At 37.1% G+C, this 17,821-nt stretch overlaps 1 protein-coding gene across 1 annotated transcript in view; it reads left to right on the forward strand.

The window, feature by feature from the left end:
* The first annotated feature begins 5,135 nt into the window (after positions 1 to 5,135).
* Positions 5,136 to 17,821, forward strand: part of stat4 (signal transducer and activator of transcription 4) — a 55,950-nt gene continuing 43,264 nt past the window's right edge. Inside the window, exons 1-6 of the mRNA XM_066686870.1 lie at positions 5,136 to 5,384; positions 5,493 to 5,624; positions 7,627 to 7,762; positions 12,454 to 12,552; positions 13,760 to 13,852; positions 15,617 to 15,695. Of these exons, the coding sequence (XP_066542967.1) occupies positions 5,497 to 5,624; positions 7,627 to 7,762; positions 12,454 to 12,552; positions 13,760 to 13,852; positions 15,617 to 15,695 (535 nt within the window). The 5' untranslated portion in view covers positions 5,136 to 5,384; positions 5,493 to 5,496. The remainder of the gene's footprint in view (positions 5,385 to 5,492; positions 5,625 to 7,626; positions 7,763 to 12,453; positions 12,553 to 13,759; positions 13,853 to 15,616; positions 15,696 to 17,821) is intronic.

The following is a 17,821-nucleotide window of genomic DNA, read 5'->3' on the forward strand; positions in this document are numbered from 1 at the left end:
ATGGGCAAACATGGGAATTTCATTTTTAATTCATCCGAGAACTTACATTTACGTTTCGGTATAGCTGCTCGAGATGAGGGTTGGTACATGAGCTTTGCCTGACGTAAACAAGGACTACTGACGTGCAGACTGACCAATTAAATGTTTACAGAGAAGATTATCGACTAATAACGGTAGTTCTACAGTCAGAAAGGCGGCACGGTGGCGCAGCAGGTAGGCGTCGCAGTCACACAGCTCCAGGGACTTGGAGGTTGTGGGTTCGATTCCCGAGTTGGTGTGTTCTCCCCGTGTCCGAGTGGGTTTCCTCCAGGTGCTCCGGTTTCCTCCCACAGTCCAAAAACACACGTTGGTAGGTGGATTGGTGACTCAAAAGTGTCCGTAGGTGTGAGTGAATGTGTGTTGCCCTGTGAAGGACTGGCGCCCCCTCCAGGGTGTATTCCTGCCTTATGCCCAGTGATTCCACGTAGGCTCTGGACCCACCGCGACCCTGAATTGATAATGAATGAATGAATCTACAGTCAAACCGCCCAATCAGAAGTTTTAGGCTACTTCACCACGCCCCCTTCTCACTTAAGCGAACCAATCAGAGCAGGGGAGGGCGGGACTAGTTTTTTTTTTAAGTCTAAAAAAGAGGACATGTCCGGGTAAAAGAGGACGTCTGGTCACCCTAGTGTACATAAAGCACATACGACCATAGCCAACCGCTAATAAAAATAAGCTAATAAATAATTAGAGGCATGCCAGAAAACAGATAAAATTTTGAGTCTGAAAGTGCAGAACAGTATGTGTGTGTGTCTAAAGCCTAAAAGTGTCAATACATTAAAAAAAAAAAAAACAACAACAGAGGCTCGCTCATAAGGAAGCTGAAAGAGTGGCTTTAAAATGTAGGTCTGAAAATATGGGTCTGAAATTCTTGGTCACTACAATACAAACAAATAATAACTAATGAAAAGGAAAGAGGTTCATTTGTAAAGGAGATGAAAGAGTTGGTCTAATGCCAAACAATTAAAATGGCATCTTCATAATGACTCTTAAATGAAAACAATTATGAACTGTAAAATTCACCTATGAATGGACTGAAAATGCTATCATATTCTGAAGGAATGCTGTGGGAGCGGCACGGTGGCGCAGCAGGTAGTCACACAGCTCCAGGGTCTGGAGGTTTTGGGTTCGATTCCTGCTCCGGGTGACTGTCTGTGAGGAGTTGGTGTGTTCTCCCCGTGTTCGCGTGGGTTTCCTCCGGGTGCACGTTGGTAGGTGGATTGGTGACAAAAGTGTCCATATGTGTGTGTGTGTCTGTGTTGCCCTGTGAAGGACTGGCGCCCCCTCCAGGGTGTATTCCCGCCTTGCGCCCAATGATTCCAGGTAGGCTCTGGACCCACCGCGGTTACAGATAATGAATGAATGAAAGGTGTCCTGTGGTATTTGGCACTAAGACTCCAACAGCAGATCCTTTAAAGAATGCTTCCAACGAAAATCAAGTTTTCCAGTGATTTGGGTTGTGCAGTGGTGTGGTTTTAACAGCAGTATTTGGCAGTAGAGAAAGAGGAAACTTACAGCCCAGTAGGTGTTCTTGGCATATGAATGGTGTTATGTAGCAGCTAAGGAAACTTGAGTCGACTGTAGTGATCAAGATCTAATATATCAGCAGTATAAATCACAGCTAAAAGAATTTGTTACGTATTAGATCATGAAGGAAGTATGACAGAAATCTGACAAGGAAGTAAAATGATTAAAAAATAAAAACATTATTCACAAATAACTACAGTATATCTTTGGGTTTATACAGTACTGTGTTCATAATTCAGAAATCACTATTTATATTCAGTGCTTCAGTGACACTGGCGTAATGGTCATATGTTAGTGTTTGTTGCGCTAGTAAAATTGGATCAGACACAGCAGTGCTGCTAGAGTTTTTAAAGCCCTCTGTGTTAATGCTGGACCGTCCAAAAATATCCAGCCAACAAGTCCTGTATCCACCAATGAAGGACTAAAGGACGGCCAGCACTGTGCAGCAAAAGATGAGCTGCTGTCACTGACTGTACATCTACAAGGTGGACCAATAAGGAAGGGTGTCTCACAGAGTGGACAACATGTAAACACAGTGTTTAAAAATTTTAGCTGCAATGTGAATCCAGAAGATAATTTACAGACCTCCAGACCTTTTTTCTTGTTCCTCCAAAGTCCAGCCTTAGACACGTTGTATTTTCTGCTTTTCATGATCCAGATAATTCCAAACATATTAAATGATTGTGAGGTGCATAGAATCAATGCCCATTAATTTATATACCCCGCCCTATGCACATGTTAAAGTTGTTATCTCAGTTAATTGTTTTGAATGTTGTGATTTATTATTTCAAATAGGATACTGGGATGAAATATTATGACTGTTGTTATTAGGTTACCATTTAGAAACAGAAAAGTGCCAGGGCTAACATTTATGGACCATAATTTGTTCTTTCTAAGGAAGTGATAGCTATAAAACCTCTTCAAAGCCTTAAGCACTGGTCCATCTTCAGCATGAGGGAAATCCCCCTCTCAAGAATACATTTCCTGTTTCATGACATCAGAGCAGTGTAACTTCTTTGAAAACATCACCTGCTGATTATTCAAAACACTTTTCAGGTTTAGCTTTATAATCACACGAGGAAGTAATAGACATTTTCTTAGGTAATATTTACCAATATAAATTAAACCCAGTTCTTTTAGATTGTGTTATTTTTTTAGTTTAATAATTTTCATAAGAATTATTCATTCATTCATTCATTCATTGTCTGAAATCGCTTGTCCAGTTCAGGGTCACAGTGGGTTGGGAGTCTACCCTGAATCCTTCGGCTCAAGGTGGGAACACGCCCTGGATGGGGGCCAGTCCTTCAAAGGGTGACACTTCATGAGAATAAATAAAGTTCAAGGTCTAAATTACTTCCTGGTCTATAATCACAGAGCAGAGACTATAAAATGTAATCTCTTGACCTTAAAGTATTAGTGAACATCAGGAACGACGCTAAAGTTCATTCCTTATTCGCAGCTCCTGATATCTTTGGCTCGTTATTGGCAGATTCTTATGCTGCAAACATATCTTTTAATGCTTCATGGACAAATTAATAACACTAAATAAAGAAAGTAACTAACTGTTTACCGTCACATAAAACTATGGAGAAGAATTAGTCCATGAACCACAGTCTTTAGTCCCAAAGAACCACGGCCCAAAATCGGTAGAGGACTGTGATTGGATAGTGATGTTCAGAGCGCCAAACAGTGCATTTTTCAGTGGTTTGGGTTCAATTCTGACACAAATTCAGTATTCTTTTCTTTAACTGGAAATCGACACGTATTGTTTTTTTCAAAGCGAAAAAGACAAAGCGATATTAAATCAGTGTAATGAATATTTGTTTTTCATTCTGACATGTTTTACAGACGTCTGTGTTTAAAAGAAATCTCACGTGTATTGCATTACAATGAGACGTTCAATTTTGGAGTCTCTCGATGTAAAGCAATACAGTTGTGCAGTGGTTACATTTTGAGATGACTATTCATTTTTGACACTAATTCAGCATGTCATTTTTAAAATGCAAATCCTAGTGTATTGTTGTTCAGTAAAAAGGTCCAGCACGTAATCTTCATGTTAATTTGGAAAAGCAATGACGTGTGTTAATTGCATTTCACATTGTCCTATTGCTTTTCAATCTGGCAATAATTCCTTTCCATATAAAACAAGATAAAACATGTACAAAATCTTTTCTTGCTACTTTTACTTAATCAGCGTTTATTTTGTTTGTTTGATCGTAAAGGTCTAAAGTTTAATACTTTAAAGCATTTTAATACATTAATAAATTATATATTGTATGGGATATAAGATTTAAAGTGGATTCATTTAGAAATATTTAAAAATCAAACTGAGGTACTGTATTGAAGACACTATCAGGTTGGGATGCAGCAATTATCATTCTATAAATAGCTCTAATGCAATACACTAAAAAAAAGCTTGTATTTAGTCAGGCCCAGGCTGATGATGTCCCTTACTTTATCTGGAAACAAGTCACATTAAGACATTAAAAAGAAATAAAATGAAATAAGCTGAGAAAGAAGTTCTAGAAGACAAAGTTTTAGATCTATGTTTAGTTTTAATTTAAACTGGAAACATTATTGCGCAATTTGGCATAAAAATATGAAGGTGAGGCTGAGATTCTTGAGGGAATTTGAAGTCCGTAATCACTTTGGGCCAACACAAGTACACATCCTAAACACCCATTTAGTCTCCCCCTGTAAGAAAAACATGGCCTGAAGTGGTTTTATAATTTAATTTTAAATAGAAACATGGCATATTGAGCAATTGTGCACAAAAATATAAAAGTGAGGCTGAGATTCTGGAGGGAATTTGAGGACCTTGATCACTTTGGGCCAACACAAACACAGTATTAGTCTCCTCCTGTAAGTAAATCATGGATTTAGCCTGGCCCAAACTGATTTTACACTTTAATTTTAACTGAAAACGTGGCATACTGTGCAATTGTGTGCATAAATTAAATGGGAGACTGAGATTCTGGAGGGAATTTGAGGTCTTTAATTACTTTGGGCCAACACAAATAATCATCCAACAGACAGTACTAGTCTACCCCTCTAAGGCAAACATGGATTTAGCATGGCCTTAACTGATTTAACACTGTAATTTTAACTGGAATCATGGCATATTGAGCAATTGTGCACAAAAAAATAAATGTGAGACTGAGATTCTGGAGGAAATTTGAGGTCTTTAATTACTTTGGGCCAACACAAATATACATCCGAAACAGTGTCTATTGTTTTTAGTTTAGAGTGTTTTCTGGCAATTTTTGTTCTGTTTTATTTTTTGAGGAATTTAAACTAAGAAAAGAAAAGAAAGAAAAAAATATTAAAAAAGAATTATATAGGAAAAGAAAGAAAAAAAGAAAGTATGAAAGAAGAAAAAAGACATGAAATGAGAAAGAAATACGAAAGGTAAAAGAAGGAAATAAAAAAAATAAAATAAAATAAAAATAATAAATATATAAATAAATGTGAGAGAATTTCTAACCAATCATAGCGTAGTGGGCGTGGCCTGTCTGAATGCAGGTGGGACAGAAGCTTCTCCTCCGCCTTTTCGCTGTGTACAGTGATAGCAGAGGAGCTGTGAGGCGGGAGGTTGTGTGTCGGAGATCACGGCTGAAAACGCTTTTTTTTAGAGTTTATAAGTTTGCTTTTTTTTTTTTTTTGGACGGGAGACCGTACACGAACACAGGAGATACACATCCTAAAACCTCTTCTCCAGTCGAACACAGAAAGCCCACCTTTCAAAACGGAGTAGGACTGAAGAGGAGAAACCCATTGGACTCAGAGGCTCGTGACGCTGGAGCAAACACTCTGAGGCAAAATAATACATTTAATACACTGCGGTTAACGTACGGTTTACGGTCGCATTCATATTTAACGTGAGTGCTGTTTGGACCTGACATTTGTCTTCCTCCTGTCTTCAGCAATATGAGTCAATGGAAGCAGATCCAACAGTTAGACATGAAGTTTCTGGAGCAAGTGGACTACTTTTATGATGACAACTTTCCCATGGAGCTGAGGCAGGTGCTGGCAAACTGGATAGAAAGCCAGGACTGGTAAGTGTCATGTCTGGTATTTTCTTTTCTTCTTCTTCCTTTTTTATTTTGCCCCGGGGGGTGGCGGGTGGGGGAGTGTTTGCACTGTAAAATAAACAGTAAAATATATATATATATGCTGCTCTAACTGAAACAACTAGTACCAGACTGCCTTAAAATCTATTTGGCATTTTTTTTTTTTTATTAATTATTTGAAAATCACATCCCATAATAATAGTTTTGTCAGTTATGTGAAAGTGAATTTTTATCCAGCCCTAACCCAGTAAACAATGAACGTCCCTGGACGTTCAAAAACAGGTCTAAAAGTAGTCTGTCCGTCAAGGACATATTTTAAAGGTCAACGGACGTCCAAAATCCATCTTAATAAGTTAGTTAAGTGGTGACCAATCGATAACGTCAGTGGACGTCCAAAACGCGTTGTATACAAGTAATTTATTTCGGGACCAATTAATAACGTCAACGGACGTCCAAAATACGTCTAATAGTCGTCTTTTCAATGTCTGTGTTTGGACGTCTTTTCAACTTTCATTTTCAACCTTAAGAGAACGTTGATTAGACGGCAGTCATTACGTTATTTCAACGTTGAATCAACGGCTAAATGTTTACTGGGAACCCATGCCGTACACTGCTCAGTTACAGCTGAATTGGTAAAAGTTATATTTAAGCTGATAAAAAGAAAAAGCAGATTTAGCTAAAAATAGATTTACAAAATTTAAGTGGTCGGCAGAAGAGTATAGTTTGGCTATTATTTGAATTTCATTAAACAGTTCATTTTTTCAAGTTAAACTTGAAAGTGAAAAAAAGCACTAAAAATATAATGTTTACACTCCATACAATGCATTTAAAAAGTGGAGCTATTAAGAGTTTGAAATCAGCAAATTTATATTTTAATTAAATAATTAAAACTTTGGTGATTTGATGAAGTTCTATTGGTTTAAGTTAAATGTACACAAAAAGTTTAACTCTCAAATCATGAGCTGCTATTCCTCGCCCAAAGTTTCTTACTGTTTTTGTTCCTTTTGATATTTTATCTTGTAAGTGACACAGAAGACAAAATATGACAAAATATTAATTTAAATTAATTAATGATATTTTAAACTGTTCTTTACAAACTCTGAAAGAGTCTGAATATATTACATATATAAATCATTGGCATTGTTTCGAAGTTCATGATGAATGGACCAATCGAAATGCTTAAACGTGTTGAAATTGAATCTTTGTACATTAGCTTAAAATTAAATTTAAAATCTCACATTCTGCTGTAAAGTTGTCATGGTGGAGATACATTTAATTTTACTGACTTTAGATATATAGCTATTCCCTTGTTAGATATTTGCGAAATATTCGTAATCAGTGTCAAATTCAGAATCAGAATCAAGCTTTACTCGCCATGTACACTCACGCATTCAAGGAATTTGGTTTAGGTTACAGTAGCTCACAGTGCACATAGATTGACAATATTTCACAGCAGTACAGACAACAAAAATAGTACAAGAAAAATACTATTTCACACACACACACACACACACACACACACACACACACACACACACACAAACAGTCATGCCTGTAAACTTTACATTGTGCATGTTTTATATTAAAGTGCTGGGGCAGCGGTTGTGTGCTTTAGTGGTAAAGTGACAAGGGCAGGTGAGAGAAGATCCTGAAGACGCTCTAGCTGGAGAGTTTAAGGACAGAGGATGGAGTACACAGATGTTATGTTGCACAGCTCAATTCCTTTATATGCATTTTGAGTTATTTAAGATATGTGTATAATGATATAATGTAATCAGCTCACAAATACTGTAGAATATGTAATTTGAGAGTAACAGGATGTGGTAAAAGAGGTAGTGCACTTTTTCTTTGAAAGAACACTGAAGTTCAATGAATATCATTTAATAGCATGATAATTTTATGCAAATATGTAATGAATATGCATTTAAAGCGTGTGAATATGGATCAGCCTAATAATATGAGACATGATCAATTCACTTTTCTAAAGGGAAACAGCAACAAATCATGAGGCCATGGCAACAGTGCTATACAACAACTTCCTGATCCAGTTGGAGAGACACTGCACACAGGAACAAAACTTTCTTCACAGACACAACCTGAAGAGAATATACCATCAGATCCAGGTGAGAGCCCTGCACAATCTTTACTTGCTTGCCTTGTGTTTTTATTAAGAGTTACATTCTGACATCTGCAAAAAAGACACACAATTAAATGTATTTTTCTGTGATTTTTAATTAGACAACAGAAGTGTGTTTGTGAGAATAGAAATTATATTTCTGGTGCTACTACAAAACTTATAAAATGTTTTCAAACGTAACATGAGAATAATATGCAATTAAAAAAGTGTTGCACTTCAGACCTATAATAAAAGACCTATAAACATTTTATTTATTAAACATTTAAGAAACTTAGCTTTTCTCTAAAACCCCCTTTAAGTTCAGAGTCCCCTCTGAACACTGTTTAACGAAAATTATAATAATAAAAATGAGGAATCCTGAATGTAAAGTTTGGCAGATATTTTTTAGAGTTGAATATCTGTATCAAGCAAATTCTTGTTGAGTTTTTGTGCATTTTTAAAAGACTCTCTAAACATTTGACTCCTCAACCAAAGAGAAAATACATTTTTATAAAACTATTAAACTATTAAAACTAAAAAAATATTTATTATTTTTTTAAATATAGACACTTCTGGTAATAAAACATAGCATAATGTTATAAAATTAGAGTTAATCAGTTATTACTGACGACAAGACAGATGCAAAATACTATTATATTTAGCAAATTGCGAAGTGAAAAAAAAAATTGTACTAATTAAAAAAAAGATGCAAAGAACTCACTACAGTTTTTCAATGTATTCCAGCCCAGTGCAAAAAAAAAACAAAAACAAAAACAATGAAGCTGTTAGCTAGCTATTAGCCCTTGGCTCACATCAAATATTACACTTGGGTCCCCAGTACAAAAAAAATATTTTGGGGACCCCATGGTTCAGTTTTGTTCATGAGCATATCATAGGACAGAAAATAGACGATGATCTCCAAAAAAAAAAAACACATCGGGTGTCAGTGTTTGGTTTGTTTATTTATTTTTGTATCTGTCTTACTGTAAAGCTGAGAGTCAGTGTTTTAGTGGAAGTCAGGGAAACACCTGATCATGTCAAGTTTTTCCTCCATTCATGCCTTGTCTAACCGGCATTGACCCAATCGCGCACATTCCTGTGGCATGTATTTGCTCACTTGTATCTTTGCACACCTCCGCTTGTCATTTAACCACTTCCGCATGTGAGGGGAGGCCTCATGTGTTTGTACATGTTGTGCTGTTTGGTGTCACACATGAGGAAATGAGAAAGTAGCATGTGTGCGTATAAATGTCCCTCTCGGAGTTATCACTGTGGTCCTATTTTGCCATTAAAACATTTAGAGAAGGAGTTACCAAAAAAAAATCAAGTACTTCCCTTAGGTAGTCAAAGGTCCAATGTGAAACAACTGCTGTAATTTCACAGTAAATTACCGTAAAACTATTTGCAATAAGATATTGCTTTTTAAAATAGTGTTGTGAAGTGTTCAGGAGGCTATGAACTGTCTGATAGTAAAACGTCACAGTTGTGCAAAATGGTAAAATAAAATTGGTAACATACTAAACAAGAAACTAAATCTGCATCTCCTGAAAAGAGGATGAATGCAGTTTCTTAACAGATTTAAGTATGAATTCTCAGAGCAGACATCTATACTCAACATTTTATTATATCAACACATAACATCCTCTGCAACCTGTGCAAAAATTAAATGGAAATACAACATACATTGTTTCACCATGTTACATTCTTTAGAACTATTAGAAAACCTGAGATAATTAGAATGAGGTTGGTAAATATGTCTGTGATATTCTGTATGTGCAAGAGGCAGAACAGCTTAGTAGATTTATGTAGTGGGTGGAGATATAGCTACATTGTCCACAGAATGAGACACTGAGTTAATGTCTAGTTTCAGTTTAGTCTTTCTATTCTCTTACACGGTAAAACAAGTACTTTACTGGTACCTAATACCTAACCTAGGTGGACTACAAATTTATGGAAATGTTATCACAGTGACTATCAATCCACTGCTTTTTTTTTTTTACTGAATGTATTTAGAGCCTATAAATACAATTATTTGGAAGGACATTTGTGGAAGGTTTTTCTCAGTGATCAGTGGAAATGAGCCTCAACAGAACTGAAGTGTGGTTTCCTGCTCTTTGTTCACCCGTTTTTCGTACGAAATCGTGAGGTGATTGTCAGGGTTCATATACGGCCGCACATGATTTCCTTTAATGACAAGAACAACAACAATAAACAAAACAAGCTACTGCAAGTTAGCTTGAATGTTTCTAGCGGATGTGAAGCAGTGAAAGTGATAGTGCTGAGGATATAGTTGAAGCACTGGGTCTTTTAATAATTTCCTGAAAAGACATGTAACTTAAGATCATAACTGACATGATGTTTATCAGATAAACTTAGCGTTGTACCTGACTCAAAATGAGAGGTGATTTTATTTCTTTTCTTTTTGTGGTGCAGGTGGGTGGGTCTGGGGATTTCCTAATGGATAACTGTAATTTCAGAAGAGTGAAATGTCAGGGCTTTTGCTCAGTGCAGGTTGTGTTGCCATGCTGCCATATGCACCAGACAGTGAAGGGAAAGGGCAAAGCGTGGGGTGACCAAAACAATGTGAGTCTTCGGCGTCAAAACTTTCCCCTTGCATCTGGAAATAAACGTCTGGTCGCTTTTTGATTTTTTTTTTTCATCTCACAGTGTCCTGCCAATATCTTTTGGTGTCTTTCCCCAGATAGACACCAAAGGCAGTTGCCAGACATATATTTGACAGTGTTCTTCATATTTTCTTGTTATCTTGTCTGGTTAGCCTCGTGTAGATTTACCGGACAGCCAACGTTCAATGTCGTCCAAATTACCTTCTGGAATTAAGGACAACAAAATGCACTTTGCTGACCTATGGTCCAATAATGTTAGATTTTTGTGTGAATTTTATGTCATTGAGGCTGGACAGGATTATTGAGGTCGAACAGTAATGGAAAATGAGTTCTGGATGACAGACACCACTTCAGCTCATCTAAGAGATAAAGGATGGCACTCCATCATTTCTAGGAACGCAGTTCCAGTGCTGTGTATGTGTATGGTGAATTTAAGTTCATGTGCCTCTGCTCCATAGCTTCCGTTATATTTTATATACTTCTATAGAGATTATACAGTAAATGTAGTTTGTGGACAGTTGAACATTTTGTCCACAGTGGGACACCTTTACATAGCTCAGTTCCTTTATTAGGGGCGGCACGGTGGCACAGCAGGTAGTGTCGCAGTCACACAGCTCCAGGGACCTGGAGGTTGTGGGTTCGATTCCCGCTCTGGGTGACTGTCTGTGAGGAGTGTGGTGTGTTCTCTCCATGTCCGCGTGGGTTTCCTCTGGGTGACTAACTGTGAGGAGTTTGTGTTATCTCCTCGTGTCTGCGTGGGTTTCCTCCGGCTGACTGTCTGTGAGGAGTGTGGTGTGTTCTCCCTGTGTCTGCGTGGGTTTCCTCCTTGTGACTGTCTGTGAGGAGTGTGGTGTGTTCTCCCTGTGTCTGCGTGGGTTTCCTCCTCGTGACTGTCTGTGAGGAGTGTGGTGTGTTCTCCCTGTGTCTGCGTGGGTTTCCTCCTCGTGACTGTCTGTGAGGAGTGTGGTGTGATCTCCCCGAGTCCACGTGGGTTTCCTTCGTGTGCTCCGGTTTCCTCCCACAGTCCAAAAGCACACGCTGGTGTGAGTGTGTGTGTTGCCCTGTGAAGGACTGGCGCCCCCTCCAGGGTGTATTCCCGCCTTGCGCCCAATGATTCCAGGTAGGATCTGGACCAACGTGACCCTGAATTGGATAAGGGTTACAGACAATGAATGAAAAATGAAGTTCCTTTATTATAATATGATGTTGTGTGCTTTAAATCTTCTTTAAAATAGGCAAAAAGACGGTATTTATATCCATACAAAACAGAATGACATTTAATGAAAAGAGAAATGAGAATATGACTAATAAACTACTTGGCTTAACTTCATATCCATTAAAATATTTTCTTTTGCTTTCGTTCATGGGTTTTGTTACACCTGTGAAACAGCATTCCTCACTGACATCAATTCCTTTAACAGCACTGCTGTTTCCTGGCAGTCCTTTTGTAAACTTGCATTTAGAACATTCAGAGCTCTCCCTGCTGTGGCGTGGCACGTATAGCCACCGGTTATCGTGCTCTGTACGCTAAACTTCTGCCAATAATGTTATTCCAAAAGTGAGTTGTGATCACTGGTGGAAAAAGAAATGGTTAGTTGCATATGAAGCATTTCTTTGAAAAACTTAAAAAAGCTCTCCCAAAAAGAATGGAAGCTGAATAAAGGAAAAGGTGGACACAATAGTACTGAACAATTGGATTTATAAGTTGTTTTTGAGCCTTAAACATAATTTTCTGTTTCCTTTTTTTCTTGACACGGAATAACTTTTATTTTAAAATAGGGGCACAGTATTTACCGGAGTTACTAATGCAGTAAAATTAAGAAAGTACTTACATTTAAGGGTACTGGGTGTATGCAAACAGTTTTGAAAACCGGACTTCCCCTAAATCATGTGGTGACGTATGGGTAATGTAAGTCACTCAGGTCAAAATGCATCAGATTTACATGAACAGTGTTCATTTAAAGATTATCATGCCTCTTCCAGAAGCAATCAGCAAAAATACCAGAGCACAGGCAAATTCAGTGTCTGACAAACCAGAGTGACTAATATTGGTAAAACCTTTTTTTTTCTGCAGTTAAGATACAAGGCCAACCCTCAGCACCTGTCTGCTGTCATCTCGAACTGTCTGCGGGAGGAGAGACGCATCATATCTGCTGCCAGTATGCAGGAACAGGTACCACCAGTCATTTTAAAAAAAAATGACTAATGTACTATATAAACATTGTTAAAGTAAATTACAGGTCTATATTGTTCGCATGAATAAGCTGAGCTTCAAGAGCAGCCTGTTTTTTTTAGTTTGAGGTGTGATGTCACAACCATGATCCATGCTAACTGTTTTACATAAGCGCATACATTAAGCTTTCAGCAGTGTGACAAGTCCATTCAAACTGACGTGATGTGTTATTAGTGTTATTGAATATTACAGTCCAGCTGTAAGTGTTTTTCCACCTTACAACAACAACAATAATAATAATAATAATAATAATAATAAAACACAATACAAGGAAGTCAAACAGAACAGATATTCTTGAAATGTATGTTATACTTTGGAGCAATGAACTAATCTTCTGATTATTTTTCCATTGAGATATAATTGATGTGAAATGCTTCTAGATGTTTAAATTCAGATTTCAGAGTGGTGTTGACAGAAAATGGACTTCTAATGAGTTTATATATTCACAAGAATATCACAGAAATATACAATTAGTAACAATAAGACGTTGTTTTAGAGTGGAGAGGTACATGGAGGGCACTGCAAGTCCCAAAAGAAATATTGTTTCAGACACTACATTTCAGTCAACATCATTATATCAGAAGGCATGTAGGTTTACAAGTGGTTTTTAATAATAAGTAAAATATCTATATTGTCACTGTCCAATTAAAAACATGTATCTCCCAAAATAGTAACTTTACAGGAGAAGGAAATACCTTTGTAACTTTCAATGGAAGTCAATGTAAAAAGATTTTATTCCAAGTAATTCTTGTAATTAAACAATGTGAAGTACAGCTGTTGTGTTCAGATGGAGTAGTAAAGTAAAAATACACAAAATTGGAGATACATGTTTTCAATTGGACAGTGACAATATTTGTGCTGTAGACATATCAAAACCAGGTTCTTTCCTTGTAAAGAATTCTGAGTAATTTCTGTGATTAATTTCATATTAGACTTATTCAAATAGCTTAATAAACATTTCAATAAAATGTTTGCAATTTTAAGAAATTGAGAAATTTCATTTCTCATTACAGAGTCTGAAAGGAAACTCCCTATGTGGTTTGCTTAGTAAAATTCTTTATCTACATGTTTTTACTCCTGTTCTGTGTCATTCTTATAACTACAACATCTCTCATGTTCAGCATCTTGTTCTCTTGTCAAATCACAGGGTCCATTAGAGAAGTCCATGCAAAATTCAGCAGCTTTGGAGAAGCAAAAGAACCTTGACAACCGAGTGGCTGTGATCCGCAGCAGCGTTCAGGTTAGGACAGAGGAGCTATAAAGCACAAGAAACCCTTTGTTCTTATCTTTCTAGGTTTTATTCAAATCCACTTTTTATAAATCACTACATGAATTTGAATTTTAAATTATGATCATTTAAAGATCAAAAATGTTTATACAAATCCAATTAGCAAGAAAGTTGAGACTTATAAATAAAAAAAAATGTACGGATGTGCAAATAATTTAAACCCAAAATTTAAATTTGGGTTTAAATTATCATTTTAAATGTTGAAACAAATTTTTATTGATTTTTAATAATATTTTCCCATTTTGAATGAGAGGCCAGCAACATATTTTGAAAGTGATGTTTACTAAGTTGTATTTTCATCTCTTGTTTTGACAACACTCTGTAAACATTTGGGAACTGAGGAGACCAACTGCTGTAGCTTTGAAAGTAAACTGTTTTCTGGTTATTGCTTGTTCTAGGATTTCAACAGCTCAAGGTCTTCATTATGGTGTTCTTTAATTCATAATGCATCATTTCTTTTCAATGGGTGACACATCTGGACTAGTTTAGCACTTTGGCTCTTTACTAAGGAGCTATGTTGTTGTAATCCATGCAGTATGTGGATTGTATTGGCCTTGTCTTGCTAAAATAAACAAAGGCCTTCCCAGAAAAAGATGTCTGGATGGCAGCAGATATATATTATCTTCAGCATTAACAACGCCTAAACATTAAAGCATTAATGCACCCCCGCATCATCACAATTGTTGGCTTTTGAACTGTGTTCTTATACCAAGCTGAATGGGTCGTCTTTAGCCCAGAGGATGTGATCCATGATTACCGATAAGAATTTAAAATATTGATTCTTTGGACCATGACACACTTTTCCACTTCACCTCAGTCTATTCTTAAATGAGCTCAGGCCCAAAGAAGGCAGCTGTGTTTTAGGATCCTGTTTAAATATTTTACCTTGCATTTGTGGATGACGCTATAAACTTTGTTCACAGGCCATAGTTTTGTGAAGTGTTTCTGAGTCTATGCACTTATTTCAAGTACAGTTTCAAATACAGTACCAACTTAGGTCCCAAAGACCACAGCTAGTCAATAATTGATATAGGTGATTTCTATTTTGAAAGACGCCTTGCACAACTTTACGAGTCTTTCCTTTCTGTCCCCCTCTTGTTTTGAATATGTTGCTGGTATCAACAAAAGGGCAAAGGTTTTTTATAAAAAGCAATATTTCTCAATTGAAAGACATTTTAAATAATAATCTAAATCAAATATAGGGTATACATGATTTGCATATCATTGCATTTTATTCGCATGTACATTTTTACGGATATTGGTTGTTGAGTAGCAAAGTTACCTAAGCGTCGGTCCAACCATCAGGACATCCAACAGTGTGTATGTCTGGACTGTGGGAGGAAACTGAAGCACATGGCAAAAACCCACACAGACACAGAGAGAACACAACAAACTTGTCACTGTTCAACCAGACACCCCCAGAACGTTTATGAACCCCAGAACCTGTTTGACAGTGACACGACCTGTATGCACACCATGCTATTTAAAATTCTGTTTTTAAATCACGTATTAAATATTCCATGTTATATATTTTATGCTAAACATTGTTTTTTTTCTCACACTCGAAATGAGTGATATATTCTAAATTTGAAGGGTTGAAGGATTGTATAAGGGTTTATTTTAGATGTTTTCTTATGTGGGGGAAAAAAATAATAACAATGAAAAAAGCAAATGTATCGATGCAGTGAAGCAGGTTTTTTCTTGTATTTTGTTCAGCTTCTGGACCAGGCAGTGAAGAATTTAGAGGATATGCAGGATGACTTTGACTTTCGCTACAAAACTCTCCAACTTCGAGGTTAGTAAACCTGAAACCGAGCCCGGTTTCATACAGGACATATTAAATTATACTCTAGTCTCTTCAGTGTTTAAGCCTTAGAAATGAAATAATATTAGTGTAATAATAGTGGTGATAATTAGAATATGGTGTGATTTTTAATGTCAAATTTAGAATATTGTTCAGAATATAATTCTTACTGCACCACAGGTGGTAAATACATGATTTTGTTCTTGTTTTACATATAGTCTTGTGGATACAAAAAGGAAAAAAAATTCTTCAATTTTACTGTTTGCTGTTGACACTGAAATCATTTGAAAATGACTAACATGTTGATGAAGAATAGAAATTTAATATAAATTCAATTTAATAATACTAGTTATTATGTAATTAAAAATGTAGCTATATCCATCCATCCATCCATTATCTGTAACCGCTTATCCAATTTAGGGTCGCGGGGGGTCCAGAGCCTACCTGGAATCATCGGGCGCAAGGCGGGAACACACCCTGGAGGGGACGCCAGTCCTTCACAGGGCAACACAGACACACACACATTCACTCACACACTCACACCTACGGACACTTTTGAGTCGCCAATCCACCTGCAACGTGTGTTTTTTGGACTGTGGGAGGAAACCGGAGCACCCGGAGGAAACCCACGCGGACACGGGGAGAACACACCAACTCCTCACAGACAGTCACCCGGAGCGGGAATCGAACCCACAACCTCCAGGTTCCTGGAGCTGTGTGACTGCGACACTACCTGCTGCGCCACCGTGCCGCCTGTAGCTATATCAGTTACTCTAATAGTGTAATACGTATGGTTATTGTAGGGGGATTGATTTAAGTCCTATTCAGACAGCTTTTTTATTTGCGATGTGCAGAATGGTGAAAAAGAATAGCACCCTTCATTTTTTTGTAATTTTCAGTCAAAATAACCATTACATGTTATTGTCATAGTTGTGTGGCACAGGGCTTTCAGAACCATGGAGACAAGAGGCCATTTGACCCATCAAATTTTGGTTCTGTTTAAATGGGTAATTAGGAAAAGGAAAAACTCCCTTGAACCACTCCAGATTTACTCCTGTCACTGACCTTTAGGCGTGGATGTGCCAATATTTAGACTCAGAGGCATAACCAATTAAAACCTTGATTTCAGTTTGGGGGCAGGACTTTGGAGGTGTCTTTCTGAAACTGCACAGCTGCAGCTTCAGTGAGGAGACTTACTCAAAAATTTACCCAAAAGATTAGTGTATGCAATATTGTATGTGATGCACAATTTTTTTTCACATTTGATTTGCTAAAGCTCTGTTCTGGAACATTTCTTACTGCTGCTAGGAAACTGTTTACAGTTTGAGATCTGAAAGGCTTTTATAATTTTAATGGAAATGCCACTCATTCATTGTCTGTAACTGCTTATCCAGCTCAGTAGATCTTGAGCCTACTTGGAATCACTGGGCACAAGGCAAGAACATATCCTGGATCGGGTGCCATTCCTTCACTGCACGGGAAATGCCACTGATTTAAGACAATGGCTATAGAATACAGTCGCTGAGTAAACAGACATGTCATTTAGAATGTTTTTTTGGTGTATTCTTTGTTGTAAAGACTCTAAACTCTATATTGTGATAGGAACCAGGGATATCAACATAAATACAGCCATTTTATTTACTGCTTTTATTTTATGGTGCACAACCACCAGTTTTGAGTTGTTCCTGTGTTGTAGGTATGTAGAAAGAACTAGAAATTAAATGTCAAAATAAATTCACTTTCAAAAGCATCTAAATAATTTATTTAAATCTACACATGCCACAGGGATATGATTCCAGATTTCAGTAGCATACATTTTTTCCCCACCGCTTTTGGAGGTGTGGTGCCACTGATATGGTTGATATTTGTTTTATTAAAGATGACATGTGTAACCAACCACCACTTCTTTTCAAACTGCTGCTACCACAACATCACTGGAAAACTCAGCATGGCTAGGGAGGCATGCTAACTGTCCAGATTTGGTAGGCCACACTAACCGATGCCCACAGTGGAGAGCATTGTGCTTGTAATGAGGACTGTCCTACCCGCCTAGAAAGAGAGAGATTTCTTTTGTGACAGCCATCTTCTAATGAAACAATGCCATGATTTGTTTTTCT

The sequence above is a fragment of the Hoplias malabaricus genome, chromosome 12 (genome assembly GCF_029633855.1).
Source record: "Hoplias malabaricus isolate fHopMal1 chromosome 12, fHopMal1.hap1, whole genome shotgun sequence".
NCBI lineage: Eukaryota > Metazoa > Chordata > Actinopteri > Characiformes > Erythrinidae > Hoplias > Hoplias malabaricus.